Source organism: Mugil cephalus, chromosome 16, assembly GCF_022458985.1.
Source record: "Mugil cephalus isolate CIBA_MC_2020 chromosome 16, CIBA_Mcephalus_1.1, whole genome shotgun sequence".
NCBI lineage: Eukaryota > Metazoa > Chordata > Actinopteri > Mugiliformes > Mugilidae > Mugil > Mugil cephalus.
In genome coordinates, this window is record NC_061785.1 from 14,802,698 (window position 1) to 14,825,719 (window position 23,022).

Sequence of the window (23,022 nt, forward strand, 5' to 3'; positions counted from 1 at the left end):
TGCAACAGCGAACATCTCAGCCCCACTGACACCAACAGATGCCACCACAAAGCTACAGCCACTCTTTATGCAATGATTGTGTGCTTGCAGAAAGCTCTCTGGGCCAGTGGGTACACAACACTGCAGACTGATTGAGGCCATTACTTCCAAATCACCTCCAAACTCCGCTGCTATTCTTGGGGCTTGGTTCTGACATGTTGTACATCACTGGTGTGTAGCAGACTTTTACAGCTCTTGTGAGTTTGTTTTGTGGCTGACTTTAGTGAGACACATGGCTATTTTTTATTTTTAGGGCCATTTAAGATGACCTGACAAATACAAGTGTATCACGGTGAAGAACGACCCATAATTTATGGTTAAAGTGGCATTTGGTAACACGCTGAACATAAACTTTCTTAAAGTCCACACAATCTGCTTCCTCAGGAATGCCTGTCATATATCAGCCAGATGTGGCTGATTCACAATAAATATTCTTCCTAGTCATGACCTTGCACACAAACAAAATTTGCCCAGATGTTGATGCATGGATATTGTTGTTGATCACTAATATTTGACCGGAACTATATGTATGTGGCCTAGTGATTTTGTGGATTTCATGTTTTTTTTGTTCGCAACCTTCTGAATATAGTGAGCTGAAACAACACGTCTTTGAGTTGTAATCACATGCTCAAAACATGCTTTAGTGGGAATGAACCTCACTTCCACCAAACCTCATAAGTTTGGACTGAAACTGAGAGATTAATAGCTGAAACTTGAAGGGCAACAAGGAACAAACGTCCCAGGAGTTTAAATGAGATGGCTGGATGCGCTTTGAGGAGGAACAAGAAGAGAAAGATGAAAAGGCAGATAGGGAGAGATCTTTTCATCCCTCAGAGTGAAGAGAAGAACAGACCGACGCCTATTAGCATGCCGCTCTGTGAGAGAGCGCGTTCACGACAGCTTGTTATGCGAGTGCGACACGTGTATCGTTGTGCTTTGTTTGTGTGAAAGTGTACATGCTGGTGCTTGTTTGATTTTGCGGCGTGAGAGGCGGCACCACAGCAATGATAATGAAATCCTGAAAGGAACCAGGTTAGCAGCGACGAATGTGTTAACGACTGTAAATTAGGTGCTACATTACATTATCGCTAATAAACAGAAGACATATAATCTAAATCAAATAAAGAAAGAAGGAACCCGGCTGCTCAACAACTCACACTAACCAGGGACTCTTCACACCCTCCAACCCACAACACAACCCACAACAAAACTGGACACTACTCACTGGACATTATGCCTTATGGCTCAAAAGACTGCGTATATATTCATTTATTCCACCCTTACTTTCTGCACTATTCAACTCAGGGTAGCATCAGTCACTTTATTTATATTGTATATTGTCATGCGCTATGTCATGTTCTCCTTTGTCTACTTTGTACAGGATATATATATATATAAAAATAGAGATTTTTTTTCTCTTTTATATTTTTATATATTCTCAACATTTCCACATTTCTTGTTTACACTTTTTGTTTAGCTGCTGCATCGTAAGCCTTTGAGGAAGGTAATTTCAATCCTGTATTATGTTGCACATGTCAAAATTGTCAATAACGTTGACTTGACTAGAAAAAAAAAACTTATTCTCATTGTTTTAGTTTTATTCCATATTTCATTGTGATGTAAAATTTCACAACTAAAAAGAATGTATTTTTTCTGCCTTTTACCGTACATAGAAAAAAGGCAGTAATCGATATAAATTCACCTGATAAGTGTAATTTCTACCTGCTGGTGCTGACTTGCTCATTCTCATTGTTCGTACTCATCTTTGACACTAGAGGGCATATGACTTGACTCTGGGATGCAGGGTAAACTAATTTACTACGACTGCACTTCAGATTATACTTGCTTTCCACAGCATTACGCCTGAACCAAACGCTACCTGATTTACCAAACCACTGTTTTGCATGAGGTAATATTAATAGAATGTGAGTGCCTTAATAGCATGTTAAAAAATTGAAGCATTTAAACTAATTCCTTAATTTGTTTATTTACTTGTAGAAATTGTTGGGTGGATGTTTCCCTCTGACAAACCATAATTACGGTATGCATTATTTAGACGGGACTACATTTTTAAAAACGCATGGTTGGCTCTTTCAAACAAGACGGGTGCTTTGCATATGCAAATATTAGTAGTGGCGTTTGTTTTTGGTGCAGCATGTGTCTATGTGAATATCACTGTGTGACTGTGAGTCAGTGTTTAGCACATGCGAGGGCATTAGTGTGGATGTGTGCAGACCTCTTCCCAATCCTTCACATTCACAGTGCAATAAGCCAACTACAGATGGAGCCATTAAAGTTCTTGTCAAGTCCTCCTGAAAGGCTGAATAACCAATTACTAGACCACTTCCACAAGCCTTTCACATCTTAATTGCCCATTGCTTGGCTTTACATATTCATAGGATACGCATTGGCCTTTTCAAGCTGTGGAAATGTATTTCTTCTTCTTCTTTTTTTTTTGCAAACAATGAAAAAGAAATGCCATTGTTATCATAGGAGAAGCTAACTTGGTTTAAGTGGATGCAGGCTCGACAGAAGGGAGAAGGCATGAGAAATAAACAGAGGGAGAAGCAGAGATGAAGAAAACGTGTGAGGGCTGAAGGGAAGATGGCAAAAAAAACAAAACAAATATGCTTGTGTGTAGAAAAGAGAGAGTGGGAGAGGAGGAGGGACAGACGTTCATTTGATTTGGTGCTATAAACAGACAGGGAGCTGGAGAGTGTGTTTGCATTGTTAATTTTTGCTTGGAAAGGGAAGGACCTTGAAGAGGAAAGCATCGCCACCCTCGGCTGCCAATCAAATATGTTTTTTTTTGTTTTGGCCTCCTTGACTGAGTTAGGCAAACTGACACTGAGATTCATCCATTTTGATTTCGGTGCTAGATAACCAGGGCTGGAAATTATAGCAAAAACATTTTTCCAAACTTTTTTATTTCCACAAAGAACACATTTATTCATAACCATACAGACCACAAGTATGTCTACATTAGATTTATTTTTTCTTTTCAAAATCTGTATTCACAGAATATATTATGTTTTCATATCCAAGGTTATAATCTAATACCTGCTTCTTTTTCCAATGGTACAACTAACATGACTTAAATACAACTAGAGCCTGACCTATATGTGATTATATTAATACATGTTGTAATGTTTTAAGCAGAGTATATTCTCTATATTCATTGAATATTATCTGAGGGTTATGTTGGAGGTAAAAGTTGGGGGTTTATTGTGCAGTAATTTATTCCACAATATATATCATATCAGACTAATACTGATCTGCCAACATCAGGCAAAAAAAAAAAAAATGAAAAACAATTTATTGACTGGGTTCTCCTGACTATACAATTGCTTTTTTTTTTCTTGACTGACGTTTTTAAGTATATACTGTCTACAACTAAAAGCATATCTTAATTGATGCTTTGCATGCAGAGAAGAATATGATTTGCATAAAAGCTGGGGCGACATAATTGCTGCATTTAACTTCCAGCTGGTGGGATGTTTGCTACATGTCTCTTTTCCCTCACTCTACCACATGTGTTTAATACAAAAGCAACGCATTTCTATCATATAAATAAACAAATCAAACAAATGTTAAAATGTTAAATATGTGTTTGTTGTTGCTCAGCCCCCTTCACATTAAAAAAAAAAAAAAAAAAATGCACATTGCCCATCGCTTTGTGTCTGACGGCCGCTCGCTAGTGGACGTTCCTGGCTCTGGTTGCCTCGGTAACCTTCTTGTACATTTCCTACCCCAACTGTTTCCAAGACACAGTGTTTACGTCACGTCAATAAACTGCATCAGTCATTCACAGTGGCTGTCACCTCAATATTGGAATTACTTCAACTTGGTAGCCACCAGCTTGTCATTGCCAAAGATTTCACCCGTCATCGCTACATCTCACTGAATTTCATTAACTTTCAATAGTCTCTGGAGGGTTTTCTTGTGTGTTCACCTCAGGATGTACTGTACTTTGGTCAACAGAAAAAAAAGGGCGGAGAAAAGTGAAAGGATCATCCTCTCCAAGGGGACAGTGGAAAGTTGATACATTTAATTGGTTTCTTTTAAAGGGACCAACAAAGGATAAAGACATGGAGTGTAGATGTTGTTTAATATAGACCGTCCAAGTCTTAAAGTGACCCGAACTGAATGTTTGAAAGTATTTTTTATAAAATGAGGACTGTGGATTACAGCGTTCCAAGAAATGTCACGGCCATACAACAAATTCAACATGTGTCTTGTATGAAGAGAGACTGCTGCATGACTGATGACAACGTGTCACCAATGCTACAAATTACACAAAAGGTCCAAAGCGCCTCTGATCGTATTCTTTTCCCTACAGTCCTTTCTCTCTCCGAAACATTTAACTGGCCGTGAGCCAGCTGACACCGGGTGTACATCAAATTGATTTTTACTTTACTGTTGAGGGAATCCTTTGAACAACAAAACCTCCATGCTGCGAAGGCTTTCAGTGATTTAATGATTTAACGTTTTATTTTTTTCTTTCTGTGGCCTCTGTGCCCAAGCGTGCTGGTCAATACCAATAAAATTAACCAGCGTGCACGTGCTGCTGTGCTGCGAATTCATTCGTGTGTTTGGCGTGTCAGCACTGGGGTAAGGCGACGCAGCAGCAGCTGTAAAGTCCTGATACGAGGTTGTAAAGGATTGAAGGGTTTAAGCACATGGACCATTGAAGCATTACAACTATTTTTACATGCATCCAATAACCTACAGCTAAGCAACAGCCTGAAAAGCTATTATTTGGCCTCTCCTGACAGTAATGCCATTCATCATTGGTTTGGGTACTTTGCTCTGATTATTCAAGTGATGTTGGAGGAATTGAAGTGTTACAATCACGTCTAAAAACTACACAAATTGCCACGTGCGTACCGTAACAATCTCAGCACACGTCAGACCCATCAACAATAGTGGGTGACTCAATGAGAGACAATCAAGGTCCAATCAAGTGCACCAGATATGAGGCTAAAAAAAAAAAACGTATCACATATGCAATTGAGATCAAGGACCGTCTGGCAAGACACCCAGCGAAGCGACGACATTAATTGGCAACATGTCCTTGAGCAGCGAGGGAGCTTGATGAAATTATAGATTGTGTAATCACTGATTATGTTTAGCGGTAATGATAAAAGGTAAAAGTTGTGTGTATCCGTGGCATATTTACAGCGTGCTACCCGTCGGATACAGCATTCATTTGATTTGCGCAGGTTTCCATTCATCTCTGTTATGACGGGACTGTCACATGAAAAGGGGCAGAGATGAAGAACATGTCACATTAGGTTGTCTCACACTGCAGATACACCGGTTCCCTTCACTGGTAGCTGTGTTGCAAATTGAACAGGATGTAAATGGAGTGCACTGTGACGAGGTGAGGACTGGGACGGGAGCGCAAGTGATGGGCAGTGAGATTATATTACAATACATCTCATACATAAAATACATCAAACATTTTTCTGAGGGAAATTTCTGGCACTCTTACAGTGCATCATTGTCGCTGTTCTTCATAAAGTCCCTTATCAACTACTTACCAGTTTTTTGAGTGAAAAAAAGTCATACACCAACAATCTACTTTACTGAATGAGGGTCCAGCACTGATCTGAACACATCCAACTCAGACACAACTAAACAGTTTCCCTTTCACCACAACACCTCTACAATGAGACCATAGACTGTAGAAAAGTGGAAGCCATGACAGTTTGTCAAAAGTTAAGCCGAAGCACGTGGCCATGTCAGTGGATGGGAGTTGGACCAAACTAAAAAAGTACATGTCAGTTTTATGTAGTCAATATAAAGCTGATGTATGTTCAAGTGTTTCGTTTCAATTATTTGACGCTATAAAAAGGGATGTTGCAATTAATAGGAAACAATGTTTGAATGGAATCCTTGAAATGCACCGACTGCAAAGAGTATCACTGTATCTGCTCGCTTCATGAGACGCTTTCAGACCACTTCATCCACTCCAGGTTTCCTTGTTAAAGGGGAAATAAAGCTCTCAACCAAGTAAACCACATTTTATAGATGGTGTTCCACTCTTATTACCAATATATAACACTATTGACAAATGTTAGCAAGTGCCACCATCTTGCCCTACTGTGGCCCGATGACAATAGGAACAATCATTGTTGGCTAACAGCCATTAGCTTAAACTAGCAAAGGCTTTGGTTTAGCTAGTAATTAGTGCCAATTGAGCAAACATGTGTCGGTTAACGCAGATATATTGTTCGCACTGTTTATAATCATATTCCTGTATCTATTCAACGCTACGTAGCGTGTACTTGTTTTCTAATGCATTTTATTGTGCGGTTACAGCTAGCTTAGCTTACTGGCTGCAAACAGAGCATTGCAGTGTTTCCACCTAGACATCTTTCAGTGAAAGCATTGCCACTTCCAACATAATGTTGAAAGAACGCACCATGGTGATACAGGACGGACCACGGATTAAATGGTCCAGGTCTCCCTGCCAGTGGCAGCCACAAAGACACCAGTAGTGTTGCCAACATGCTCTTTCATCCACACCACCAGCTTCACCACTTCTTCCACTGTCAGTGGTACCACTGCTCGGTTTCCAAGTGGTATTGGTTCAAAAGCATATCCAACAGGATTTAGACTGGGCTTAGATCTCTTTCCATTTCGATCTTGCCCCTTTTCCAGCAGCATTCAGAGGGAGTCAACCAACCTTGTGACCTATTACGATTTCGATTACGTAATTAATTACAAAATGGTGACTTCCCAGCAGGCAAGCCAGGTGGAAATGATGGAAAATAAACTTCTTAAATCTTTTTTTTTAATATCTGACTTCAACAAAAGTGTTATTTTGGTTATAGTTTGCAGTACAAGGACCAATACATTTATGTTTCATTTCCTCTTAAAAGCGCCTCAACTGCCCGATCACTTTGTGCTGCACAGTATTCTAACAGTAGCTCAACAAACAAAATGTTTTCAAGTCATAGCCTGAAGAGGTTCAATCTCATTATGGTGTTATTAGCAGGACAACAGAGGAAGTGTTAAATAAAAACAGCATACTATCTTTGGAACAGTCTTGAAGCATTGTAAACAAATGAAGACTGAAAAAAATCCTAGGGGGCGAAAACATGGCAAGTAAATTGAGTTTGGACAATAAGTACAACAGAAGACTCAAAAAAAGATAGTTTGCATGACGAACACAGGGAGGAACAAAGGAAGGATGGACAGGTTTTCTAAATGCATCTGTGATAGATTTTGGGACTTAATCTGCTTGTGCAGCCGTAATTACTGAATATGTCCACATCTGCAAACGCACCATCTCTTTCCTTTGTAGCCATTCAACCACTGAATCAGTCTTTCTTACCCAGAAAAGAGCAACTATCGCCAGACTGCACGAGTCTGAAAAAACTTTATATTTTAGCGCACATGGGGACAACTGACAGTTTGCAAAATGACCACGTAAGGTAGAACACTCAGGGTCAGCATCTGAGTGGCAGTAAACTTTTATTTGCCTCTAACTTTCTCTGTGATCACTCATTTTAAATGCCAGTACAGTCAAATGCACAGCAGAGCGGTGGTCATTAACCTGGAATGATGTTGGATTTTGTCAGCCTGCATTATAACATAATTACTGGGCTGCTTACAAGATGCTGCCTGTGTGTTGAGTAGTGTTGCAGAAGACAAAATTTTGTCATTTCTGCATTGTTCACATGGGCAGAGGGCTTTGTGATAAGTTAAATATCTTTATAATTATTTACACATAACAGAATGCAAGAAAGACTTTAAACAAATCTGACATTCAATTCATACATGTCCTTTAATTCAAGGGGAAATCTATTACAACACACTAATTCATCACCACGGAACGAAAAGCGTTTCACGAGAGGATCTTAGGAAGCCAAATGCGAGATGACTGCTGAATGCTACTGAAATGGAAACATAAAAAACACGATAAATAAAAACAGAGATGACGGACAGAGAGTCCACGGTTACAGATGGTAAAGAACTGGAAAAAAAAATGAGCAAAATAGCAGCACAGGAAAATACGAGAGACAGAATAAAAAAGGAGGCGAGATGGACAGCACTGGTAGCTGTTCTGCCATCTCTTCGCTGTCCAATTGCTCTGCAGCCTTCACCCCAAACCTCTGCTGCTAATGGATTCACACTATGGGAGACTTCAGTATGTGCTGATACAGAATGCCGCCGTAGCCTTAGAGAGCTCTATCCCCCACATGCATTCCTCTGAGTTTCAGCTCAAATGGCTGTTTTCGTTTTCCCATCACTAATTTATAACACAGTGCTTAACCTGCTTTAGGAGCAGTAGCTAACATTCGTTTGTTTGTGCTTAAGCTGTGGCATTGCACATTATCACTTTCAGGATTTGAAATGTGTGTACGTGATTGTGAGAAGACTATTTAATTTCATAAATAATAAAGTAGTTGCCTTCATTTCCAGTGGTGCTGAATTAATTCATGAATTAATATGTGAATTAAGAGAGAAACCAACCGTTCAGTGCAATGTGATCACGTCTAATTAGCTTGCTGTTAATTTACCTATTAAACAGGTCACCTTAGACATCACTGCAACACTGTCCAACGCTGCCATCATTGCCCTCCCTGGGAGGTTTGGCAGGACCCCACCACTCTAGTTGCTATGCAACACATGCTGTGTAGTTATATTTAGTGATGGCGATAAGGCGTTGGAAATAGTAACTCTAATCTGACCACTTTTTCCGGCAATAAGTAACTTAACGTTTTAATAAGTTAACTTCATTAACTTAATTACTTTTAAACTCAAGTAATAAGTAAAGCTATAAAGCTAGTTTTTAATGGCGTCAGTAATCTGTAGTGGGGTTACTTTGTCAAGGAAACTGTGGCAACACGGCTTATGTTCCACCATGAACTGTAGTAGGCAAAATATATAAGTATGAAGCAAACATCTTAAAATGTGTTTTATTGTTTAACTATTTATGATTTGAGTGTAAGTCTTTAGCTGTTTCCACGGTGGCATTTCAGTATAACATGCATAATATATGTGCACTGAAGTAACAAATACGATACAAACATGCAGGTCTGACAACACAGTATCCAGTGATGCAACGTGGCCATATTAAAAAAGGTCCAAAGCTAGCGTGTGCCTGCACTTCAAATGTTCTAATTAGGGCTAATTAACATTAACAAGACCAAATTAACTTTGTGTGTCAGTGTGTGTGTGCGCATATCTCACAGACTGTAGCTCCTCACTGTGCAGGACAGGTGTGCTCTCTCACCCCTCCTAAGGGATTATGGCTCACACAGTATAGATACACAAACATACACAGAAACACACACACACACACTGTCTGTTCACTAGTCTCCCACTGTGTCTGCATCTGCTCTTGAGTATTGGAGCGGATTGTGTGCTAATGTTGAAGCTAACACTGTGAAACACAAGGTGAATGCTACGTACTGAACAAACAGGATGAAAACACACGATCGATGTTCTGATGTGAAATCATAATCATGCCAGAGCTATATAACTAATAGTAATAGCTTCATTACAGAGAGTTGTAAACTCACATCTGCCACTCTGACCCCTGGCATGAAGCTATAAATACGTCGCTACTGTTCTGGTTTTAACAGCTTTCTGATTGGTGCTGGTTTACTGTAAGAATACCTGGAAGTCTGAGGAGGGATGCTCTGTGGGTCTCAGGAATTTGATATGACACAAGTCATGTGAAATTTCAGAGAACACACTTGTGACTGTTGTTTGTATGATGAAATTGCCAGTCTTGTTCTTCTGTATCACAGCCTGACATGTCTTTTTGTTGTGCGGTACAACAGGAAACGAGCGTAATCGTTAAAGACTCAACACAAATCTATCAGAATCAGATTATTGTCTAGTTTTAAATAGCAATGGAATCGTACAGAGAAAATTTAAAATCAAGCACATTTTGAGTCAGTCCTTAGATGTGGATTAATCCACAGATGGAAAGTCTCCTTTTACTCTTATGATGAAAATAAATAAATAAATAAATCTATGATATTCCTGATGTGTTTACATATTTGCGTTTGCACCAACCAGCTCGTAGCTCAGTGCCACACACAGGGTTAAGTATTAAAGCACCATTGGTGTTGAGATTAGCTGTCAGTGAAATATGCCTGGGAGAGAGCGGTTAGCTGCAGTATTACAGGCGTAATGACAGGTAATCAGCTGTTTGGACAGAAGCTAAGGGTCTGGGCCTGTTTCTCTCCGGGGGCTGCTCTCCGTCTTCTGTTAAGAAGTCATTTGGACACCTACGCACACACCTGCATGAGCGCACCCACACAATCACACAGGTAGCCTCGCGTAGACATAGCTGCGCACACACACACACGTAAACAGACACACACACAGACTCCAGATGTAGGTGGATTAGCGCTGCCAGATGGCTGTGGAGCCATTCGTCTCCTTCATGTGGAAGACGCTCCTTTACAATGGGCATCTCCTGCTCTTAACTCATCCCTTCGTTAATCAAAGGAGAGTAATGCACCTCCAAGAGATGTGAGGAGAGGCATCGAATGGGGCAGGAGATGGCTGCGAAATCAAATGGGAGCCGAGTTCAGATGATGAACGGGCCGCAACTACAAAGAGATGGAACCATCTGGGAGAAAAGTGAGTCTGATCTCCTCCCCGTTACTCTTCAGTGTCACCAGTACCCCTCGTTTGTTTCCACAGTGGTTCTTACCTGCTCTCCTAATTGTCCATTATGCAATTCCTAATGGGAGTGAAAGGCTTTGAAGGAGCGTCTTAACATGTATAACCCCAAATTATACTTGGTTTTGTCTACATGAAAGGAAACCATTTACAAATGGCCAACGACTGATGTTACACTGAGCCGCGCTAAAGTCTTGAGAAGGATTTTGCTAAAATTACCTCAGCTTTTAAAGGGTTTGTGGTATTTTAACAAGGAGCATCGAGACTCATTCAAGAGCCAGTTCTGACAGATGGCAGATTGTAAAAAACTGGTAAGAAAGTTAACAAGGACAATATTGTGCCTCTTGTGCCCCCATGTCTTCCTCCGCCCAGCAATGTCCAACGGTCTTCTTTAGAGTAGGGTCAGGCTTCTCTAAATCCAGCCACCGTGTAAAGGAACTGATTTAGGTTATCTCTGATCGTGACAATGCCCATAACGTATGACTTAACGTACGTAACGTATTTCATTACACAGAATGAGACTGTTTCAGACCAGACCGTTGTCAATGTGTGTGACTCTGAGGTGTGGAGAAGATAGAAAGGTCTGAAAATGCAGCGGCAGAACGAGAGTACACACAAGTTGTGCCAAAAAAAAGGTGTCGTGTTGGTTGTTTGGGGTTTTTTCGGTTTTAAAAAATCCAACGACGACGACCAAAAAAACATTTTTTTTGCAAGGGTTGTTTGGTTAAAGTTGTGGCCGGAGCGATTTTCTGCACCACCTTAGCCGCAAGCATGTCTTTGAGTAACAAGAGTGTATGAAGTCAAGGTCAGAGCCCTCCACATCAGCAGGCAGCGCCAACACAAAGACACACAAGGCTGTTTTACTACTAGCGTGGAATAATTCTACAGTATTTACTCATGACACTAAAATGGTCCACCCTTAGTCAGTCTACCACATTATTTCTTCTCTCAACCAGTAGAAAATGTTGTGAACACCTGATTATGCCTGAAAAAAAAAAAAATATAAATTCTGTGATACTGTCAGAATTTTGAAAAATACTGCGATATATTTTTTGGTCATCCTGCCCAGCCCCAACCGCAGGTAGGAAATTGAGAGCATTGCCGGCCCAGTGCACAGCGCTGACACTCCTACTTGTAAATATAACACTTATATAACCCATTAATCAGCATTTATCCAGGAACCATTCTTGGGGAACAGAAGGGAGGAAAGAGTGCACTCGATCTTACCCGGATGTTGTCGAAGGATGCTTTGTTGGTGACATCATAAAGGAGGAGCAGAGCTGAAGAGAGAAAAAACAGACATCAGAAATCTGATTTACACAACAAGTCGACACTGACCGTGGACATTGTCTGTGCCCTGTGGCCATCAAAGTATTTCATGACAAAAAAAAGCAGGCGAATGCTGTAAAACATTTGGAGGAAAGAATGCAAGAAAATTGAATGCAAAGACACAAATTATGACAGGGCAAGACAATAACACATAAGGTGCTATTGAATATTTCAGCTGAGGTTCTTTCATAGCATGATGTTCTTATAAACCCATCTAAATGTCTAGAAAACGTTTCAAAATGCTTCATCCATCGATTTGATTTTCATTACGAGCAAATCTGTTTGAATTAACCTCCTTTCAGTTTTCCTCCTGCAACAGTGATTAACTGGGCTGTTTGTGGTAATGGTGAAGAGGTTTCACTGACACATGTAGCTGGTTTTATTTCCTCCTGTATACATCCCTGCAGCAGCCAGGGTCTTAAAGATAGCAACAAAAGTGCACTGAATAAAACTAAACTCCATTCTTTACGCAGGCATATGTTCCAGAGCTCATAACTCGGGTTAATGAGAGTTGCCAACAGATAGTCTCTGTTGTTCAAGGACTATGAGGTCTCTCCTCTAGGACGTGGTGCGAGGCACAGATAAAGGTAGCACAGTATAAGAGATTAAACCATGATGCTGAGGTAAAGATTCTGGGTATTGGTACGTACCGGTATATTTGCTCAAAGTTTTCTCCACCATTTACTCTATTTTTTTATCCTTTCACTTTAGCAGGTACAACATACACACAGCAGTAGCAGGGCAGGATTAATAAATGCTTAAGCATGGGGAGCCAGAACGGACGAATGAATGAATAAATTACACCATTATATCATACGCCATGGTGTACCAAAGGGTAACCGCCCCTGTGTCAGAACAACTAATTCTTCGCGGGCCAACATTAAAGCGTTTCGCAGCTTCCTCTGTATTTTGCTCTGCTATTTCAAAACCTTCCCCTTTAAGTTCACGTCACATTTTCTTCTTTGTGCCATCCTGCTAAAGCTGTTTTGACAGGCTTTTGCTGAAAATGTGGGTTCATGTGGCACTTCAAATGTAGCTACTGCCATATGTGGCACCTGTGTGTTACTATATCTATCTATAATTGGCTGACTAGTGCATCCGGCCTGTGTTTGTAAACCAACCCCCCGGACATCATAAGAGACCTGGCTACTGACTGAATACAAGCCACTATTAGAGGAAATACTTATTTATTTATTCTGGCCCAACAGGACATTTTACGGAGCAGTTGGCCTGGCAACTAGTAGTAGCATTTATGTTACATCCTGTTTCTATGCCGTCAAATAACTGATTAAATCTCACCCATGAACAGGGTGGAGTTTATGACCTATACTGCAGCCAGTCACCAGGGGGAGCTCTACTTAATTTGGTTTCATTTTTGAGGAGCTTTTCTACTGTCCATCTTTATACAGTCTATGACCTGACCCTAGAAACCCTAGAAATTGTCCCCCTCCTGTTTCCTAACAATAGTACACATAGGCAGAATACCGCAACCAACTGAATACTCCTTCCTCATATTACTTATGCAAATGAGCAGGAGGACCTACACTGACCAACAAAGGTAAAACCATCTTCTTATCTAGATACAATATGAAGGACTCATCTAAGCCAACAAAACACAATGATTCATAGTTACAGGCTATTCTACACTAGCAAAAGCATAATTATGTATTTCATAAACCATTTCGCCATTGTAATTGTAAGGTATGTTCATGACAGAGTATTGGCAACAAAATAGCCTGGTTCATGTGAAATCTAGTCCCTGTACCTGATTGAAATTCAATTTATGTAAATGGAAAGAAACCCAAAAAGATGTAGGGAAGCACGCAGCCACTTTTTGCTTTATAATTGGAGAGATTTGTTTCAGAAGGCGCTTCCACGGTTTGAAACCTTTGGGTTTTCCACAGAGAGAAAAAGTTCTAAAACGGCTCGCTGTTCGCCGAGCAAAGTGCTGAGCTCCACCGTTTACTGGAGCAGGAGAATTATACCTGACAACATAACTACACATGTGAATTCTAATTACCTCCGGCTGCACTGTGCTGCCACAGAGGACAAAATGACCTCAGGTATTTTTCTGCTCGAACTGGAGGGCGGGCATTATAAAGCTCTGTCAGACAGAAAAAAAAAAAATCATTACACCTACGAGGGCAATTGCAACTCATTTTCGCAGCAGGATAAAGCTTCACATGGAAGAATTAGCCAAAGCTAATTACCTCCACGGCACCTCTCCTCCTACTGCATGTAATCCCTCCAGTCATCTCGGCCAATACCAACATCTCACTCCATCCTCGTTCCTCCACTTTTTTCAATCCCTCCACTTAACCTCCCTCCTCCGTTCCAGCTCCTACATCCCTCGGCAATTGCAGCATTTTCGCCCATCTATTTTGAATTAAATCTTTTGTTTTTCTATTCCAGCCAGACAAGTCCGTGAAGGGTGTTTATTGAGCCGTAATCACCGTGAGCGTGTTTTCGGCCCCCGTCCAACCCGAGGAAATAGAGGTAGGGAGGGAGAAGAGGGCAGTGTAAAGAAAAGATAGGACGGGAGGGAGACAATCTGCCCCACCGGTTAATTCCGTCTCACGTTGCTTTTGTTTTTATCTGCCTCTAGTAGAAGACCAGAGTAAACCAAGAGGAGTTGCTTCCCTCCACCCTCCCCTAATCCAATTACATTTTGCCAAAAGCAAGACAGATGAAGCTGGAGAACTTTCTCACAGCTGCAGAGACGCAGAGTTTTGTTATCAAAGGTTGCAAAATAGTTGGTACAAGACAGAAATAACTACTCCGAAAGGTGGAGGCAACTAAGCTAAAGGGCAAAGGAGGAGATGAAAATAAAGTTGTTGTGGGGTAGTTATTCTGGCGGTGTTACCCGCAAAGTAGTAAAGGGATGTTATTTGCAATAATTTGCAAGTGAACTAAGATTTATAAACCGTCTGTTGACCAAAACCAGCAACAACAAAACATTTAGGGGAAACTTAACTTAATATAGCACCAATGTTCACTTGAAAATAACAGCAATCATCTGTTTTTTTTTTTTTTCTGACTAAAAACCTCTTGCCAGTAGTGAAGTTGGGTAGCTGTGCGAACTATCAGCGAATCCGAGTTTGACCAATAATTCTGTCTTCTACCAAAACAAGGGCAGCTGGACTTCAAGGTTTTTGGAGATGTTCTGCCACGCCTCCGATTAGCTGCTGCAGTTCTGAAGCTTCTTCATACCTAAAGAAGCTCCTTGGTTGAGCTGTGAAATGTCTCCAAATCCATGACCTGGAGGACTGAGAACCTTCGGGGACATTCTCTCTCAGACATTTCTTTTAAAAACATAACCCTCATCTGACCATAGCCTGGCAGGAATGTTGATCTTTCCCATAACCTACTAACTTTAGTGGCTAAAACTTCAGTAAAATTAACTAATGTACAGATCACCTTAATATTTGTGAAACGCCAAATTTCTGTACATGTGGAATATCTGACAACACATCAGCCAACAACCTTTCACCTCCACACTTGACGCTGGAGCAAACCATCGACACATGGTTATTTGATTTGAGTTCCTGCAGGAAACCTTGAGCAGGAGATGGAGTTGGAGAGAGTGAAGTGATCCATAAAGAGCACTGCCATCCACATCTCTTAGATAATCGTCTAAGTCAATAATCACTCACTGACTTTGCCTGCACTTCTTCCTTTGAATATAAGTCACAGAAAAACACAATCGATGCAGACGACAGCGTCATGCATTCTGTAAAAAAAAAAAAAAAGAGCTTATACACACAGGCACACAATGCACCGTGGGATGTCATTACTGACCAACAACAGGTTTTCCAAAAACAAAAAAAGGATCCTAAAATTGTGATTTCCTCATAAGCCTTTAACCAGTGGCTGCAAATGGTTGGAAACCCACAACAGTGATGAAATAAACCATAAAGCATGTAGAGTAATGTACAATAAAAAGGCACTTGGGGGCTTTATTTGATCCAGTGAGGTTTTATTTGATATCGAGTCAAGAAACACGGGGTGAGAAAAGGGGCAATTTAACAGATGCTGAGAGGCGGGTAAAGGAGAGATAAGAATGTCGCCTTAACAAAATAATCAGGAAGTCCCACAAAATTTTACAACCACTTCCACCATTTCCCTTCATACTCAGTCTTTCTGCAGGACGACCTTTTTTATAATTATTAGTAACAGGACAGGAAAATTTTCATGTTTTTGTTAGTTCTACTCTCATGCTTGTAGCCCTTGTAAATATGAAGCAAGGCTGATGGTTGACGTTGTAACAAACCACACACTTCCACTTAACACCAACACTACAACTTTACATATATTAGCTAAAATCAGCCTCAGTTATTATGATAAGTTAAGCTAATGGCCTGGTTGTGCCGTGTTTTACGCTGAATGAATGTATTATGTAGAGCTTCTCAATGAACTCTGCAAGAAAGCAAGATTATTTCCATGCTTTTCACAGATATCTTTTCCTTTTAGGTTCCAAAATGACTTTTACAGATCAATTTGTATGCACACTGCCAGAATATTCCCATTAGCTTGCAAATAGATTGAGAGCGCCACAGTCACTTACAATGTCACTTAAAATGTATTACTACCCTCAAAATTAGTAGGCGACTCCACTCCAGCGAGGAGATCTGCTAATGAAAAGCCGGTGTGTGTATCCGTGTGCATGTGTGTGCATGTGTGTGCATGTGTGTGCATGTGTGTGCATGTGTGTGCATGTGTGTGCATGTGTGTGCATGTGTGTGCATGTGTGTGCATGTGTGTGTCCGCGCGACACCTCTGACTGATGAGTTTCACTTCATCCCTTCAGGCGAGTTGCTGCCCCACCACTGATGCTGCTGTACGACAAAATGAGAGCGAGCGTGTCAAATTGCCACCAGCGTCCCCTCCTTCCCTCTCCCTGCATTATTCCTCTGACAGTTCCAGCAGCAGTTGTCATCTCCACCTCTTCCGCGAGCTAAGCGTGGCCCGTGGGGCTCCATTCTACAGCATCCGTTGTCGTAGGCGGCGGATCAATCACGACGACAAGCGATCGCTAAATTCACCAGGCGCAGCGGGAGCGTTATCCGCGACTATTTTGAGTCTTTTCCGGGAAAACGTTAGAGAGATCTGAACAGGTAAAGAATGTGGGGATTTAATGCCGGCGGTGTAGTGTGTAGAATACATTTGCATGCACACACACACACGCTTTGAGCTTTCTCTGAACTCACTCTACACAAGAATAAAGTCTAAAAAATCCCCTTGCCTGTGACCTTGCGCATCCATTTTAATATGTAAGAAGCCATGAGGTGTGTGTGTCTATGTGTGTGTTTCTGCGTGTGTTTCTACGACTTACAAAGAGTTTGATGATGGATGGCGCAGCTCACGGCTTTCCCTCCAGTGCAGCGGCACCCTCAATGTTTTGTTTCCAATCGCCGTCGCCCCTCTCCTCCATCCATCTTCCTCCACTTTCTTTCTCTCCACACCTGCTTCCCTCCGTTTTTTCTCCCTCGGCTCCCTTCCCCCTCACAGCTTCACGCTTCCTCCTCGCGCCTCTTGATCATCCTGCCACCGTCCGTACTCCCGTCTTAGCCGGGCTACGTTTCGCCCCCACAAGCTGCTGATGGAGGGCTACAGGTGCTCGTTAGCGACGAGAGGTCGGGGCCCGAGAAGGCGGAATGAGAAACGGCGCACGGAAGACGGAACGAGGCCGAGCGCATCAGCGGCATGATGAGTCGATGGCGTCGATTTAATATGAAAGACTCGCAGCCTACTTTGTTATCGCTTTAACATTTCTTGCATCCTTTCGGTTACAGCGCACAATAGCACTGATGGTGGTATTTTGACAGTGAGACAAGTACAAGTAAAACAAACAGAAGGCTAATTATTTTACCACCTAATTGTTACCGCGCCATATGTAGACCTGCACTTTGTGAGACAGTAGTGAGCCCGTCATGGAGCAGATGTTACCAGAAAGTTTTAATGAGTTCATCCCTTATATTCGTTGGGACCAAGTGTGCCAAATTAGCTCTTGGTTCCATCTGCAATGTACCTAAAGACAGCTATCACTGGATTTTTCCACTTCCACACTGGAGAGAACTTAATGAGAAGGCTGCGATACGAGTCTTTGAGTCGGGCTTATGACTGTTTACTTATAAAAGATGTCCCAATTCCTCTAAAATTGCGGGGATCATTGTCTGTGCGTTCGAATCCGACCCAGACGTTTGACAAATCTGAGGCAAAGTGAGGTATTAGTCATTATTGAGTAAAGAGCCAAAGTTCTCAACACTAAATGCCAATGACCTGAAAACCTTTCACAGCCACCATTAAGTGACCATTTGATTTATCTCGTGTTTTGTTTCTGACTAAACACTTGTAAAACCACTGACATTCCCTTTAGTCTCAATGGTGTGTGTTTATAGCTGCTTTGCAATTAAAACTGTACACAATGAAGTTTAAACTGGAGAGTGATGGTGACCAGCTGCACAAAATGTTCATCATTCTGCACAAACAGTTCATGAATGAATAAACTATAAACACACCTCTCTTAGAAATGAAATCCTCACAACATGCTAAACATTATTACATTTACTTGGTTAGCTATCCTTTCACCTAGCTTAGGTCAAAAACAATGTTTGATAGACAGAAAACTCAAAAAGAAAGAGGTTGGGGTGGACGGATGGGTTCTGAGAAAAAGCTGCACTTAAGCAGGAGACGATCCATAATCACTAATTACATATAAAAACCAAATATTCCTGAGGGAGGACGTCCTCGTTCTGTGCAACTGCCAACATCAGGAGCAACATCAACCAACTACATTGTGTTAAATGAATGTTCAGAAGCGAGTTGTAGGAGGCAAAACATTAAAATTCTATATCCTAGTTACAAATAAAGCCTTGCGATAAATCTGAAGTGAAAAACTGTCTTCACCGTTTAATTCCGTTCCTGTGAGTATATTAATGAACTGAGAAAAGACACTTAGAGTTAACAATTAAACAGCCTAATCTGCAGCAGTGATGCAAAGCCAATACACCTTTCCTTACACTGAGGCTAACAAAGAGGAAGCATCTTGATCTAAATACAGCCTGAATAACTCTTTCAATTATGAAGCACCATTGGGAGGCGTCAACAGTAATGCAGCCATTCTTTGTTTCTTAATATCTATTAATGCAATTCTTACTTTTTCAATTTGTTCCTTAAATTTATTATGTTCATTTTGTCTCTTTTTGTGCAATGACGGGACAAGAAAGAGCAAGTTGAAAGTGATGCCTTCACATCATTTGCCGAAAAATATAAATCCATGAAGGGGATGGAATGAATCCACTCACTCAAAAGAACTGAGCTCTATTCATCTTCCTCTGAATTTCCTCTGTTCTCTTAAAAGTGTCGCCTTCCATCAGCGCATAATGCCGCTTCATTCCAGGATGAGTTTCTATCAAAAGCTCTGCCGCCTTTTCTCCACACTTATCCCTGCTCTCTTCCTCGACATCACTTGATTTATGCCAGTCACCTTTTGTCTCCACAGAGCTTCAAGCATCAGTCTGGAGGGATGAAGAATAGTTCTTTGCATCTTTGATTTGTTCCGACTGTTTTGTTTCCCTGCTATTTCTTCTTTGTCTCTCTTGATTTGACAAATTCACTTGTCTTTCCAAATATCTCTCTCTTGCTTGTATCAGGTTCCTACTGCCTCTCTTTCCTTATGTCTCTCTCCCTTCCTTCCCTGGCTATCGCCCTCTTGTGACTTGTACCACCCGTTGCTTTTCCTCTCTTTTAGCATCCTGCAACTGTGCTCCACGCTGTGGAAATGACAAACTGTCAGATGCACTGGGCAGCGACGAGGAGTGAAGCGATGAGGGAGGGAGGGGTGTTCTGGCCCCAGCTGGACCTTTGCGGCGCCCTCTACACCAGATGGGCCCGGCAGATTGCACTGGGCTCGCTCCAACCACCGACACGTTTGCACTGATCGTCTGGATCTTCTTGTTTTCTCATTATGGGCCTAATGGCAGCTGAGATTGAGGCCCAGACCGGATAAAGCAAACATCAATAGCTGTCCAGGGGGGACAGTAGCACCTTGGGACGTGTTGTACTGACGAGCCGTCCTTGGGCAATGCATTTGTTACATGAAAAAAAAAAGGAAACGGTAAGCTAATTGCATTTAGGTTTGACACCAGCGTCCCAAGCTAATGTCAATCTGTCAAGCCGTCACTACTCCTGAACGGTTGCTACTCCAGGTTGCCATAAAATTTGTTGAACTCAATAACGGCAGTAGAAGATTAATTCCACTGGCGTTACTGCTATTAATCCAGCACCATCGGCAGCTCACACATTTCATTTATCTGATGAAAGGCCTCATCATTAATTGACAGTATCGCATAAGATTTGGTTTAATTTATAGGTTCCAGTTGATGTTTATTAATGCCTGATAATCAGTCGGCTTCTAGTATGATCGGAAAGTTGCTGTCTTTTGTCTCGAAAAACATTTGAAAGATTTTCCTGAGGTTTGGTTCAAACATCCCATGAGAAAAAATAAACTAAGATGGTGGAAATATCACTATATATGCTCAACAACGACACACCAGCACTGTGAAGATTTAATTCAAGACACCATTATGTCCAATTACAGGCTAAGAGAGCCACTATGGAGCAAGTAACACAAGGACCAAACTCTGCTGATTTAGAATTCTCTTCTAAATTCATCATACTGATGTATAATGGATGGACGGATGGACAGATGATGCCACAACCAAAACGATAAGACCAAGATTGTAAGAAACTGGTATTTCCTTTAGACGTTGTAAAGCACAAAACTGATTTTTTTGTGTGTTTTGCCTCCAGCCAATCATTCATTGTGGAGGATTTATGCCAGGTATGTCTTATCAGCTACAAGCTGGGTCGAGGGATGTGTCAGTCTTCAACAAAGCAACAAAAAGAAATGTGGTGAATTATGACTCTGGCCTGGTTACTGGCTTGTGTAGAGACAGGTGGTGGACAGGGGATTGATCCTCTTGTTTGAAAAATACTGGCTGGCTGTTCACTTGACATTTTCATGTAGACTCATCGACACTTTTCAACCTAGAACCTTATGTGCTTACATACGCAGATGGCAGGGAAGCTGTTCACTAAATGAAAACATTAGCTACAGTGAACAAGTGAGAAATCTGTAATTTGAAACAAATTGTAAGAACACAGCAAAACTGTAGATATTTTTTGAGTTTTTGATGCAATTAAAGTGACTTAAGGCCCACAACACTCATCTAACGGACTTATGTTCACTGTTGATGCTTAGATAGGGTGAAGAAAGCTCAGAATGGCAAAATCTTTACATTTCAGAGTCTTGGTTACAAAAAAAGGAGAAAAAAAAAAAAAGAAGTCCATGAGAATCGACAGCTTTCGTGACAGCTGCGTTCAGGCTGCAGCCTCTACCCTGGACCTGCCTGTCAGCCCCGATGAGCTTTATTTAAAAGTCAGTAGCAGACGGACAACTCAGAGGAGCTGGTTCCAGGCTCCCTGGGTGCCTTGTTAAAGATCAGCGAGAATAAACTGTTGCACTGACAGATCAGAAGACAGGGCAACTGGCCAGCAACACACACACACACACACACACACACACACACACACACACACACACACACACATGTACTGAAGAAAGATCCCACACGTAGCTACAGAAACATGAACACGTGCATTTCTATGCAGAGCGATCAAACACAATCAGTCATAAACAAGAGGCAGAGCGGCTTCCCATGAGGATGCTGCTTTGTATGCCGCTGAACAGATCCGTGTTCGAGATGATGCCCGTACAGCAGATCGAGTGCGTGTTTGTGTGCGTCCCTGTGTTCCACTACACCTGCTCATTCAGGCTGGCCTCAGGCGCACACCGCTATCTGTACTCAGTGTGGTTGTTGGAGATATAACAGCACACACACACACACACACACACCACCACACATGGGGATGGCTCATAGCTGTCTCGCCCCCCCACTGTGTGAAAGGCAGGCTCATTTTCCCACCCAGTGGTTTGCCACTCACTTAAGGGAACCTGAACATAGCCTCCGGCAAATACCTTCACACGCACACGCCGGTCTATGATACCAGCAGCAGCTAGAGTGTTTTCTCCTCTCCCAACGGGAAGAAGGGAGCGACAGGGAGCATGTCGATGTCAATCACATATTTGAAAACAAAGCCAACGAAGCGTCAGTCAGAACAGTTTGAATGTGTCGGGAGAAAGTAGCAGGTAGAAGGACGTACGTCGGTCACAATCAAACGGACAGAAATAAATGTATCGTACCATGGGCGTCTCGGTAGTAAGCGTGAGTGACACTCCGGAAACGCTCCTGACCAGCAGTGTCCCAGATCTGAGGAGGAAGTAGAAAAGAAAAGGCAACATGAACATTGTAACGTCGAGGGTTTTTATAACAGGTTCTGGATTTAACATGGAGCGAAAAGGTAACACATGGATTAAAAAGTGTTTAAATGTCCCAATACACGGTGCAGCAGGTGCAGGGTTGATGCTCAGAAAGAAAACTCATGCAGGTCTGGTGTTTTAACACATTTCCTCACTCTGGTCCTGGATGCCATCAGATAAGGTCCCAAATGTTTCCCTTCTTCATTCATTCATGACTCAATATGTAACAGACACTATTAAATAATAAAGTTTCAGTTTCAATGTTGAAGGAGTAGTGTGCTTTATGCTAATGGAAACCAGGATATATGTTTTAAATGGGAAACTCTAATTCAGACACTCAAGCAATAACATTAAATACAGTGTGTATACAGCTAACACTGGTTTAAACAGCCAGACAGGTAAGCTGATAAATTATAGATAGAAGGAAAAGGAGAAGGAGAAGGAACAGGGCCTATTTTATAATTATGTGAGAGAGAAAAAAAAAAACATAAACCGTGAACGGTCTACCAACTTCATTTTCTGTCTATTTCCAGAGCTGCCCTGTTCACCTTTCTAAGACACTGACAAACTGCATTTTCCTTGAAAACTGGAGTCAATTTTACCTGCGCCAGAACTAATCA

The 23,022-nt window shown here is 41.6% G+C and overlaps 1 protein-coding gene across 1 annotated transcript in view; it reads right to left on the reverse strand.

The window, feature by feature from the left end:
• The window catches only part of LOC125022534 (ras-related protein Rab-26), a 79,655-nt gene that overhangs the window by 18,934 nt on the left and 37,699 nt on the right, over positions 1-23,022 (reverse strand). Inside the window, exons 4-5 of the mRNA XM_047609245.1 lie at positions 22,286-22,352; positions 11,920-11,972 (exon numbers count right to left, since the gene is read on the reverse strand). Coding sequence (XP_047465201.1) covers positions 11,920-11,972; positions 22,286-22,352 — 120 coding nt within the window. The remainder of the gene's footprint in view (positions 1-11,919; positions 11,973-22,285; positions 22,353-23,022) is intronic.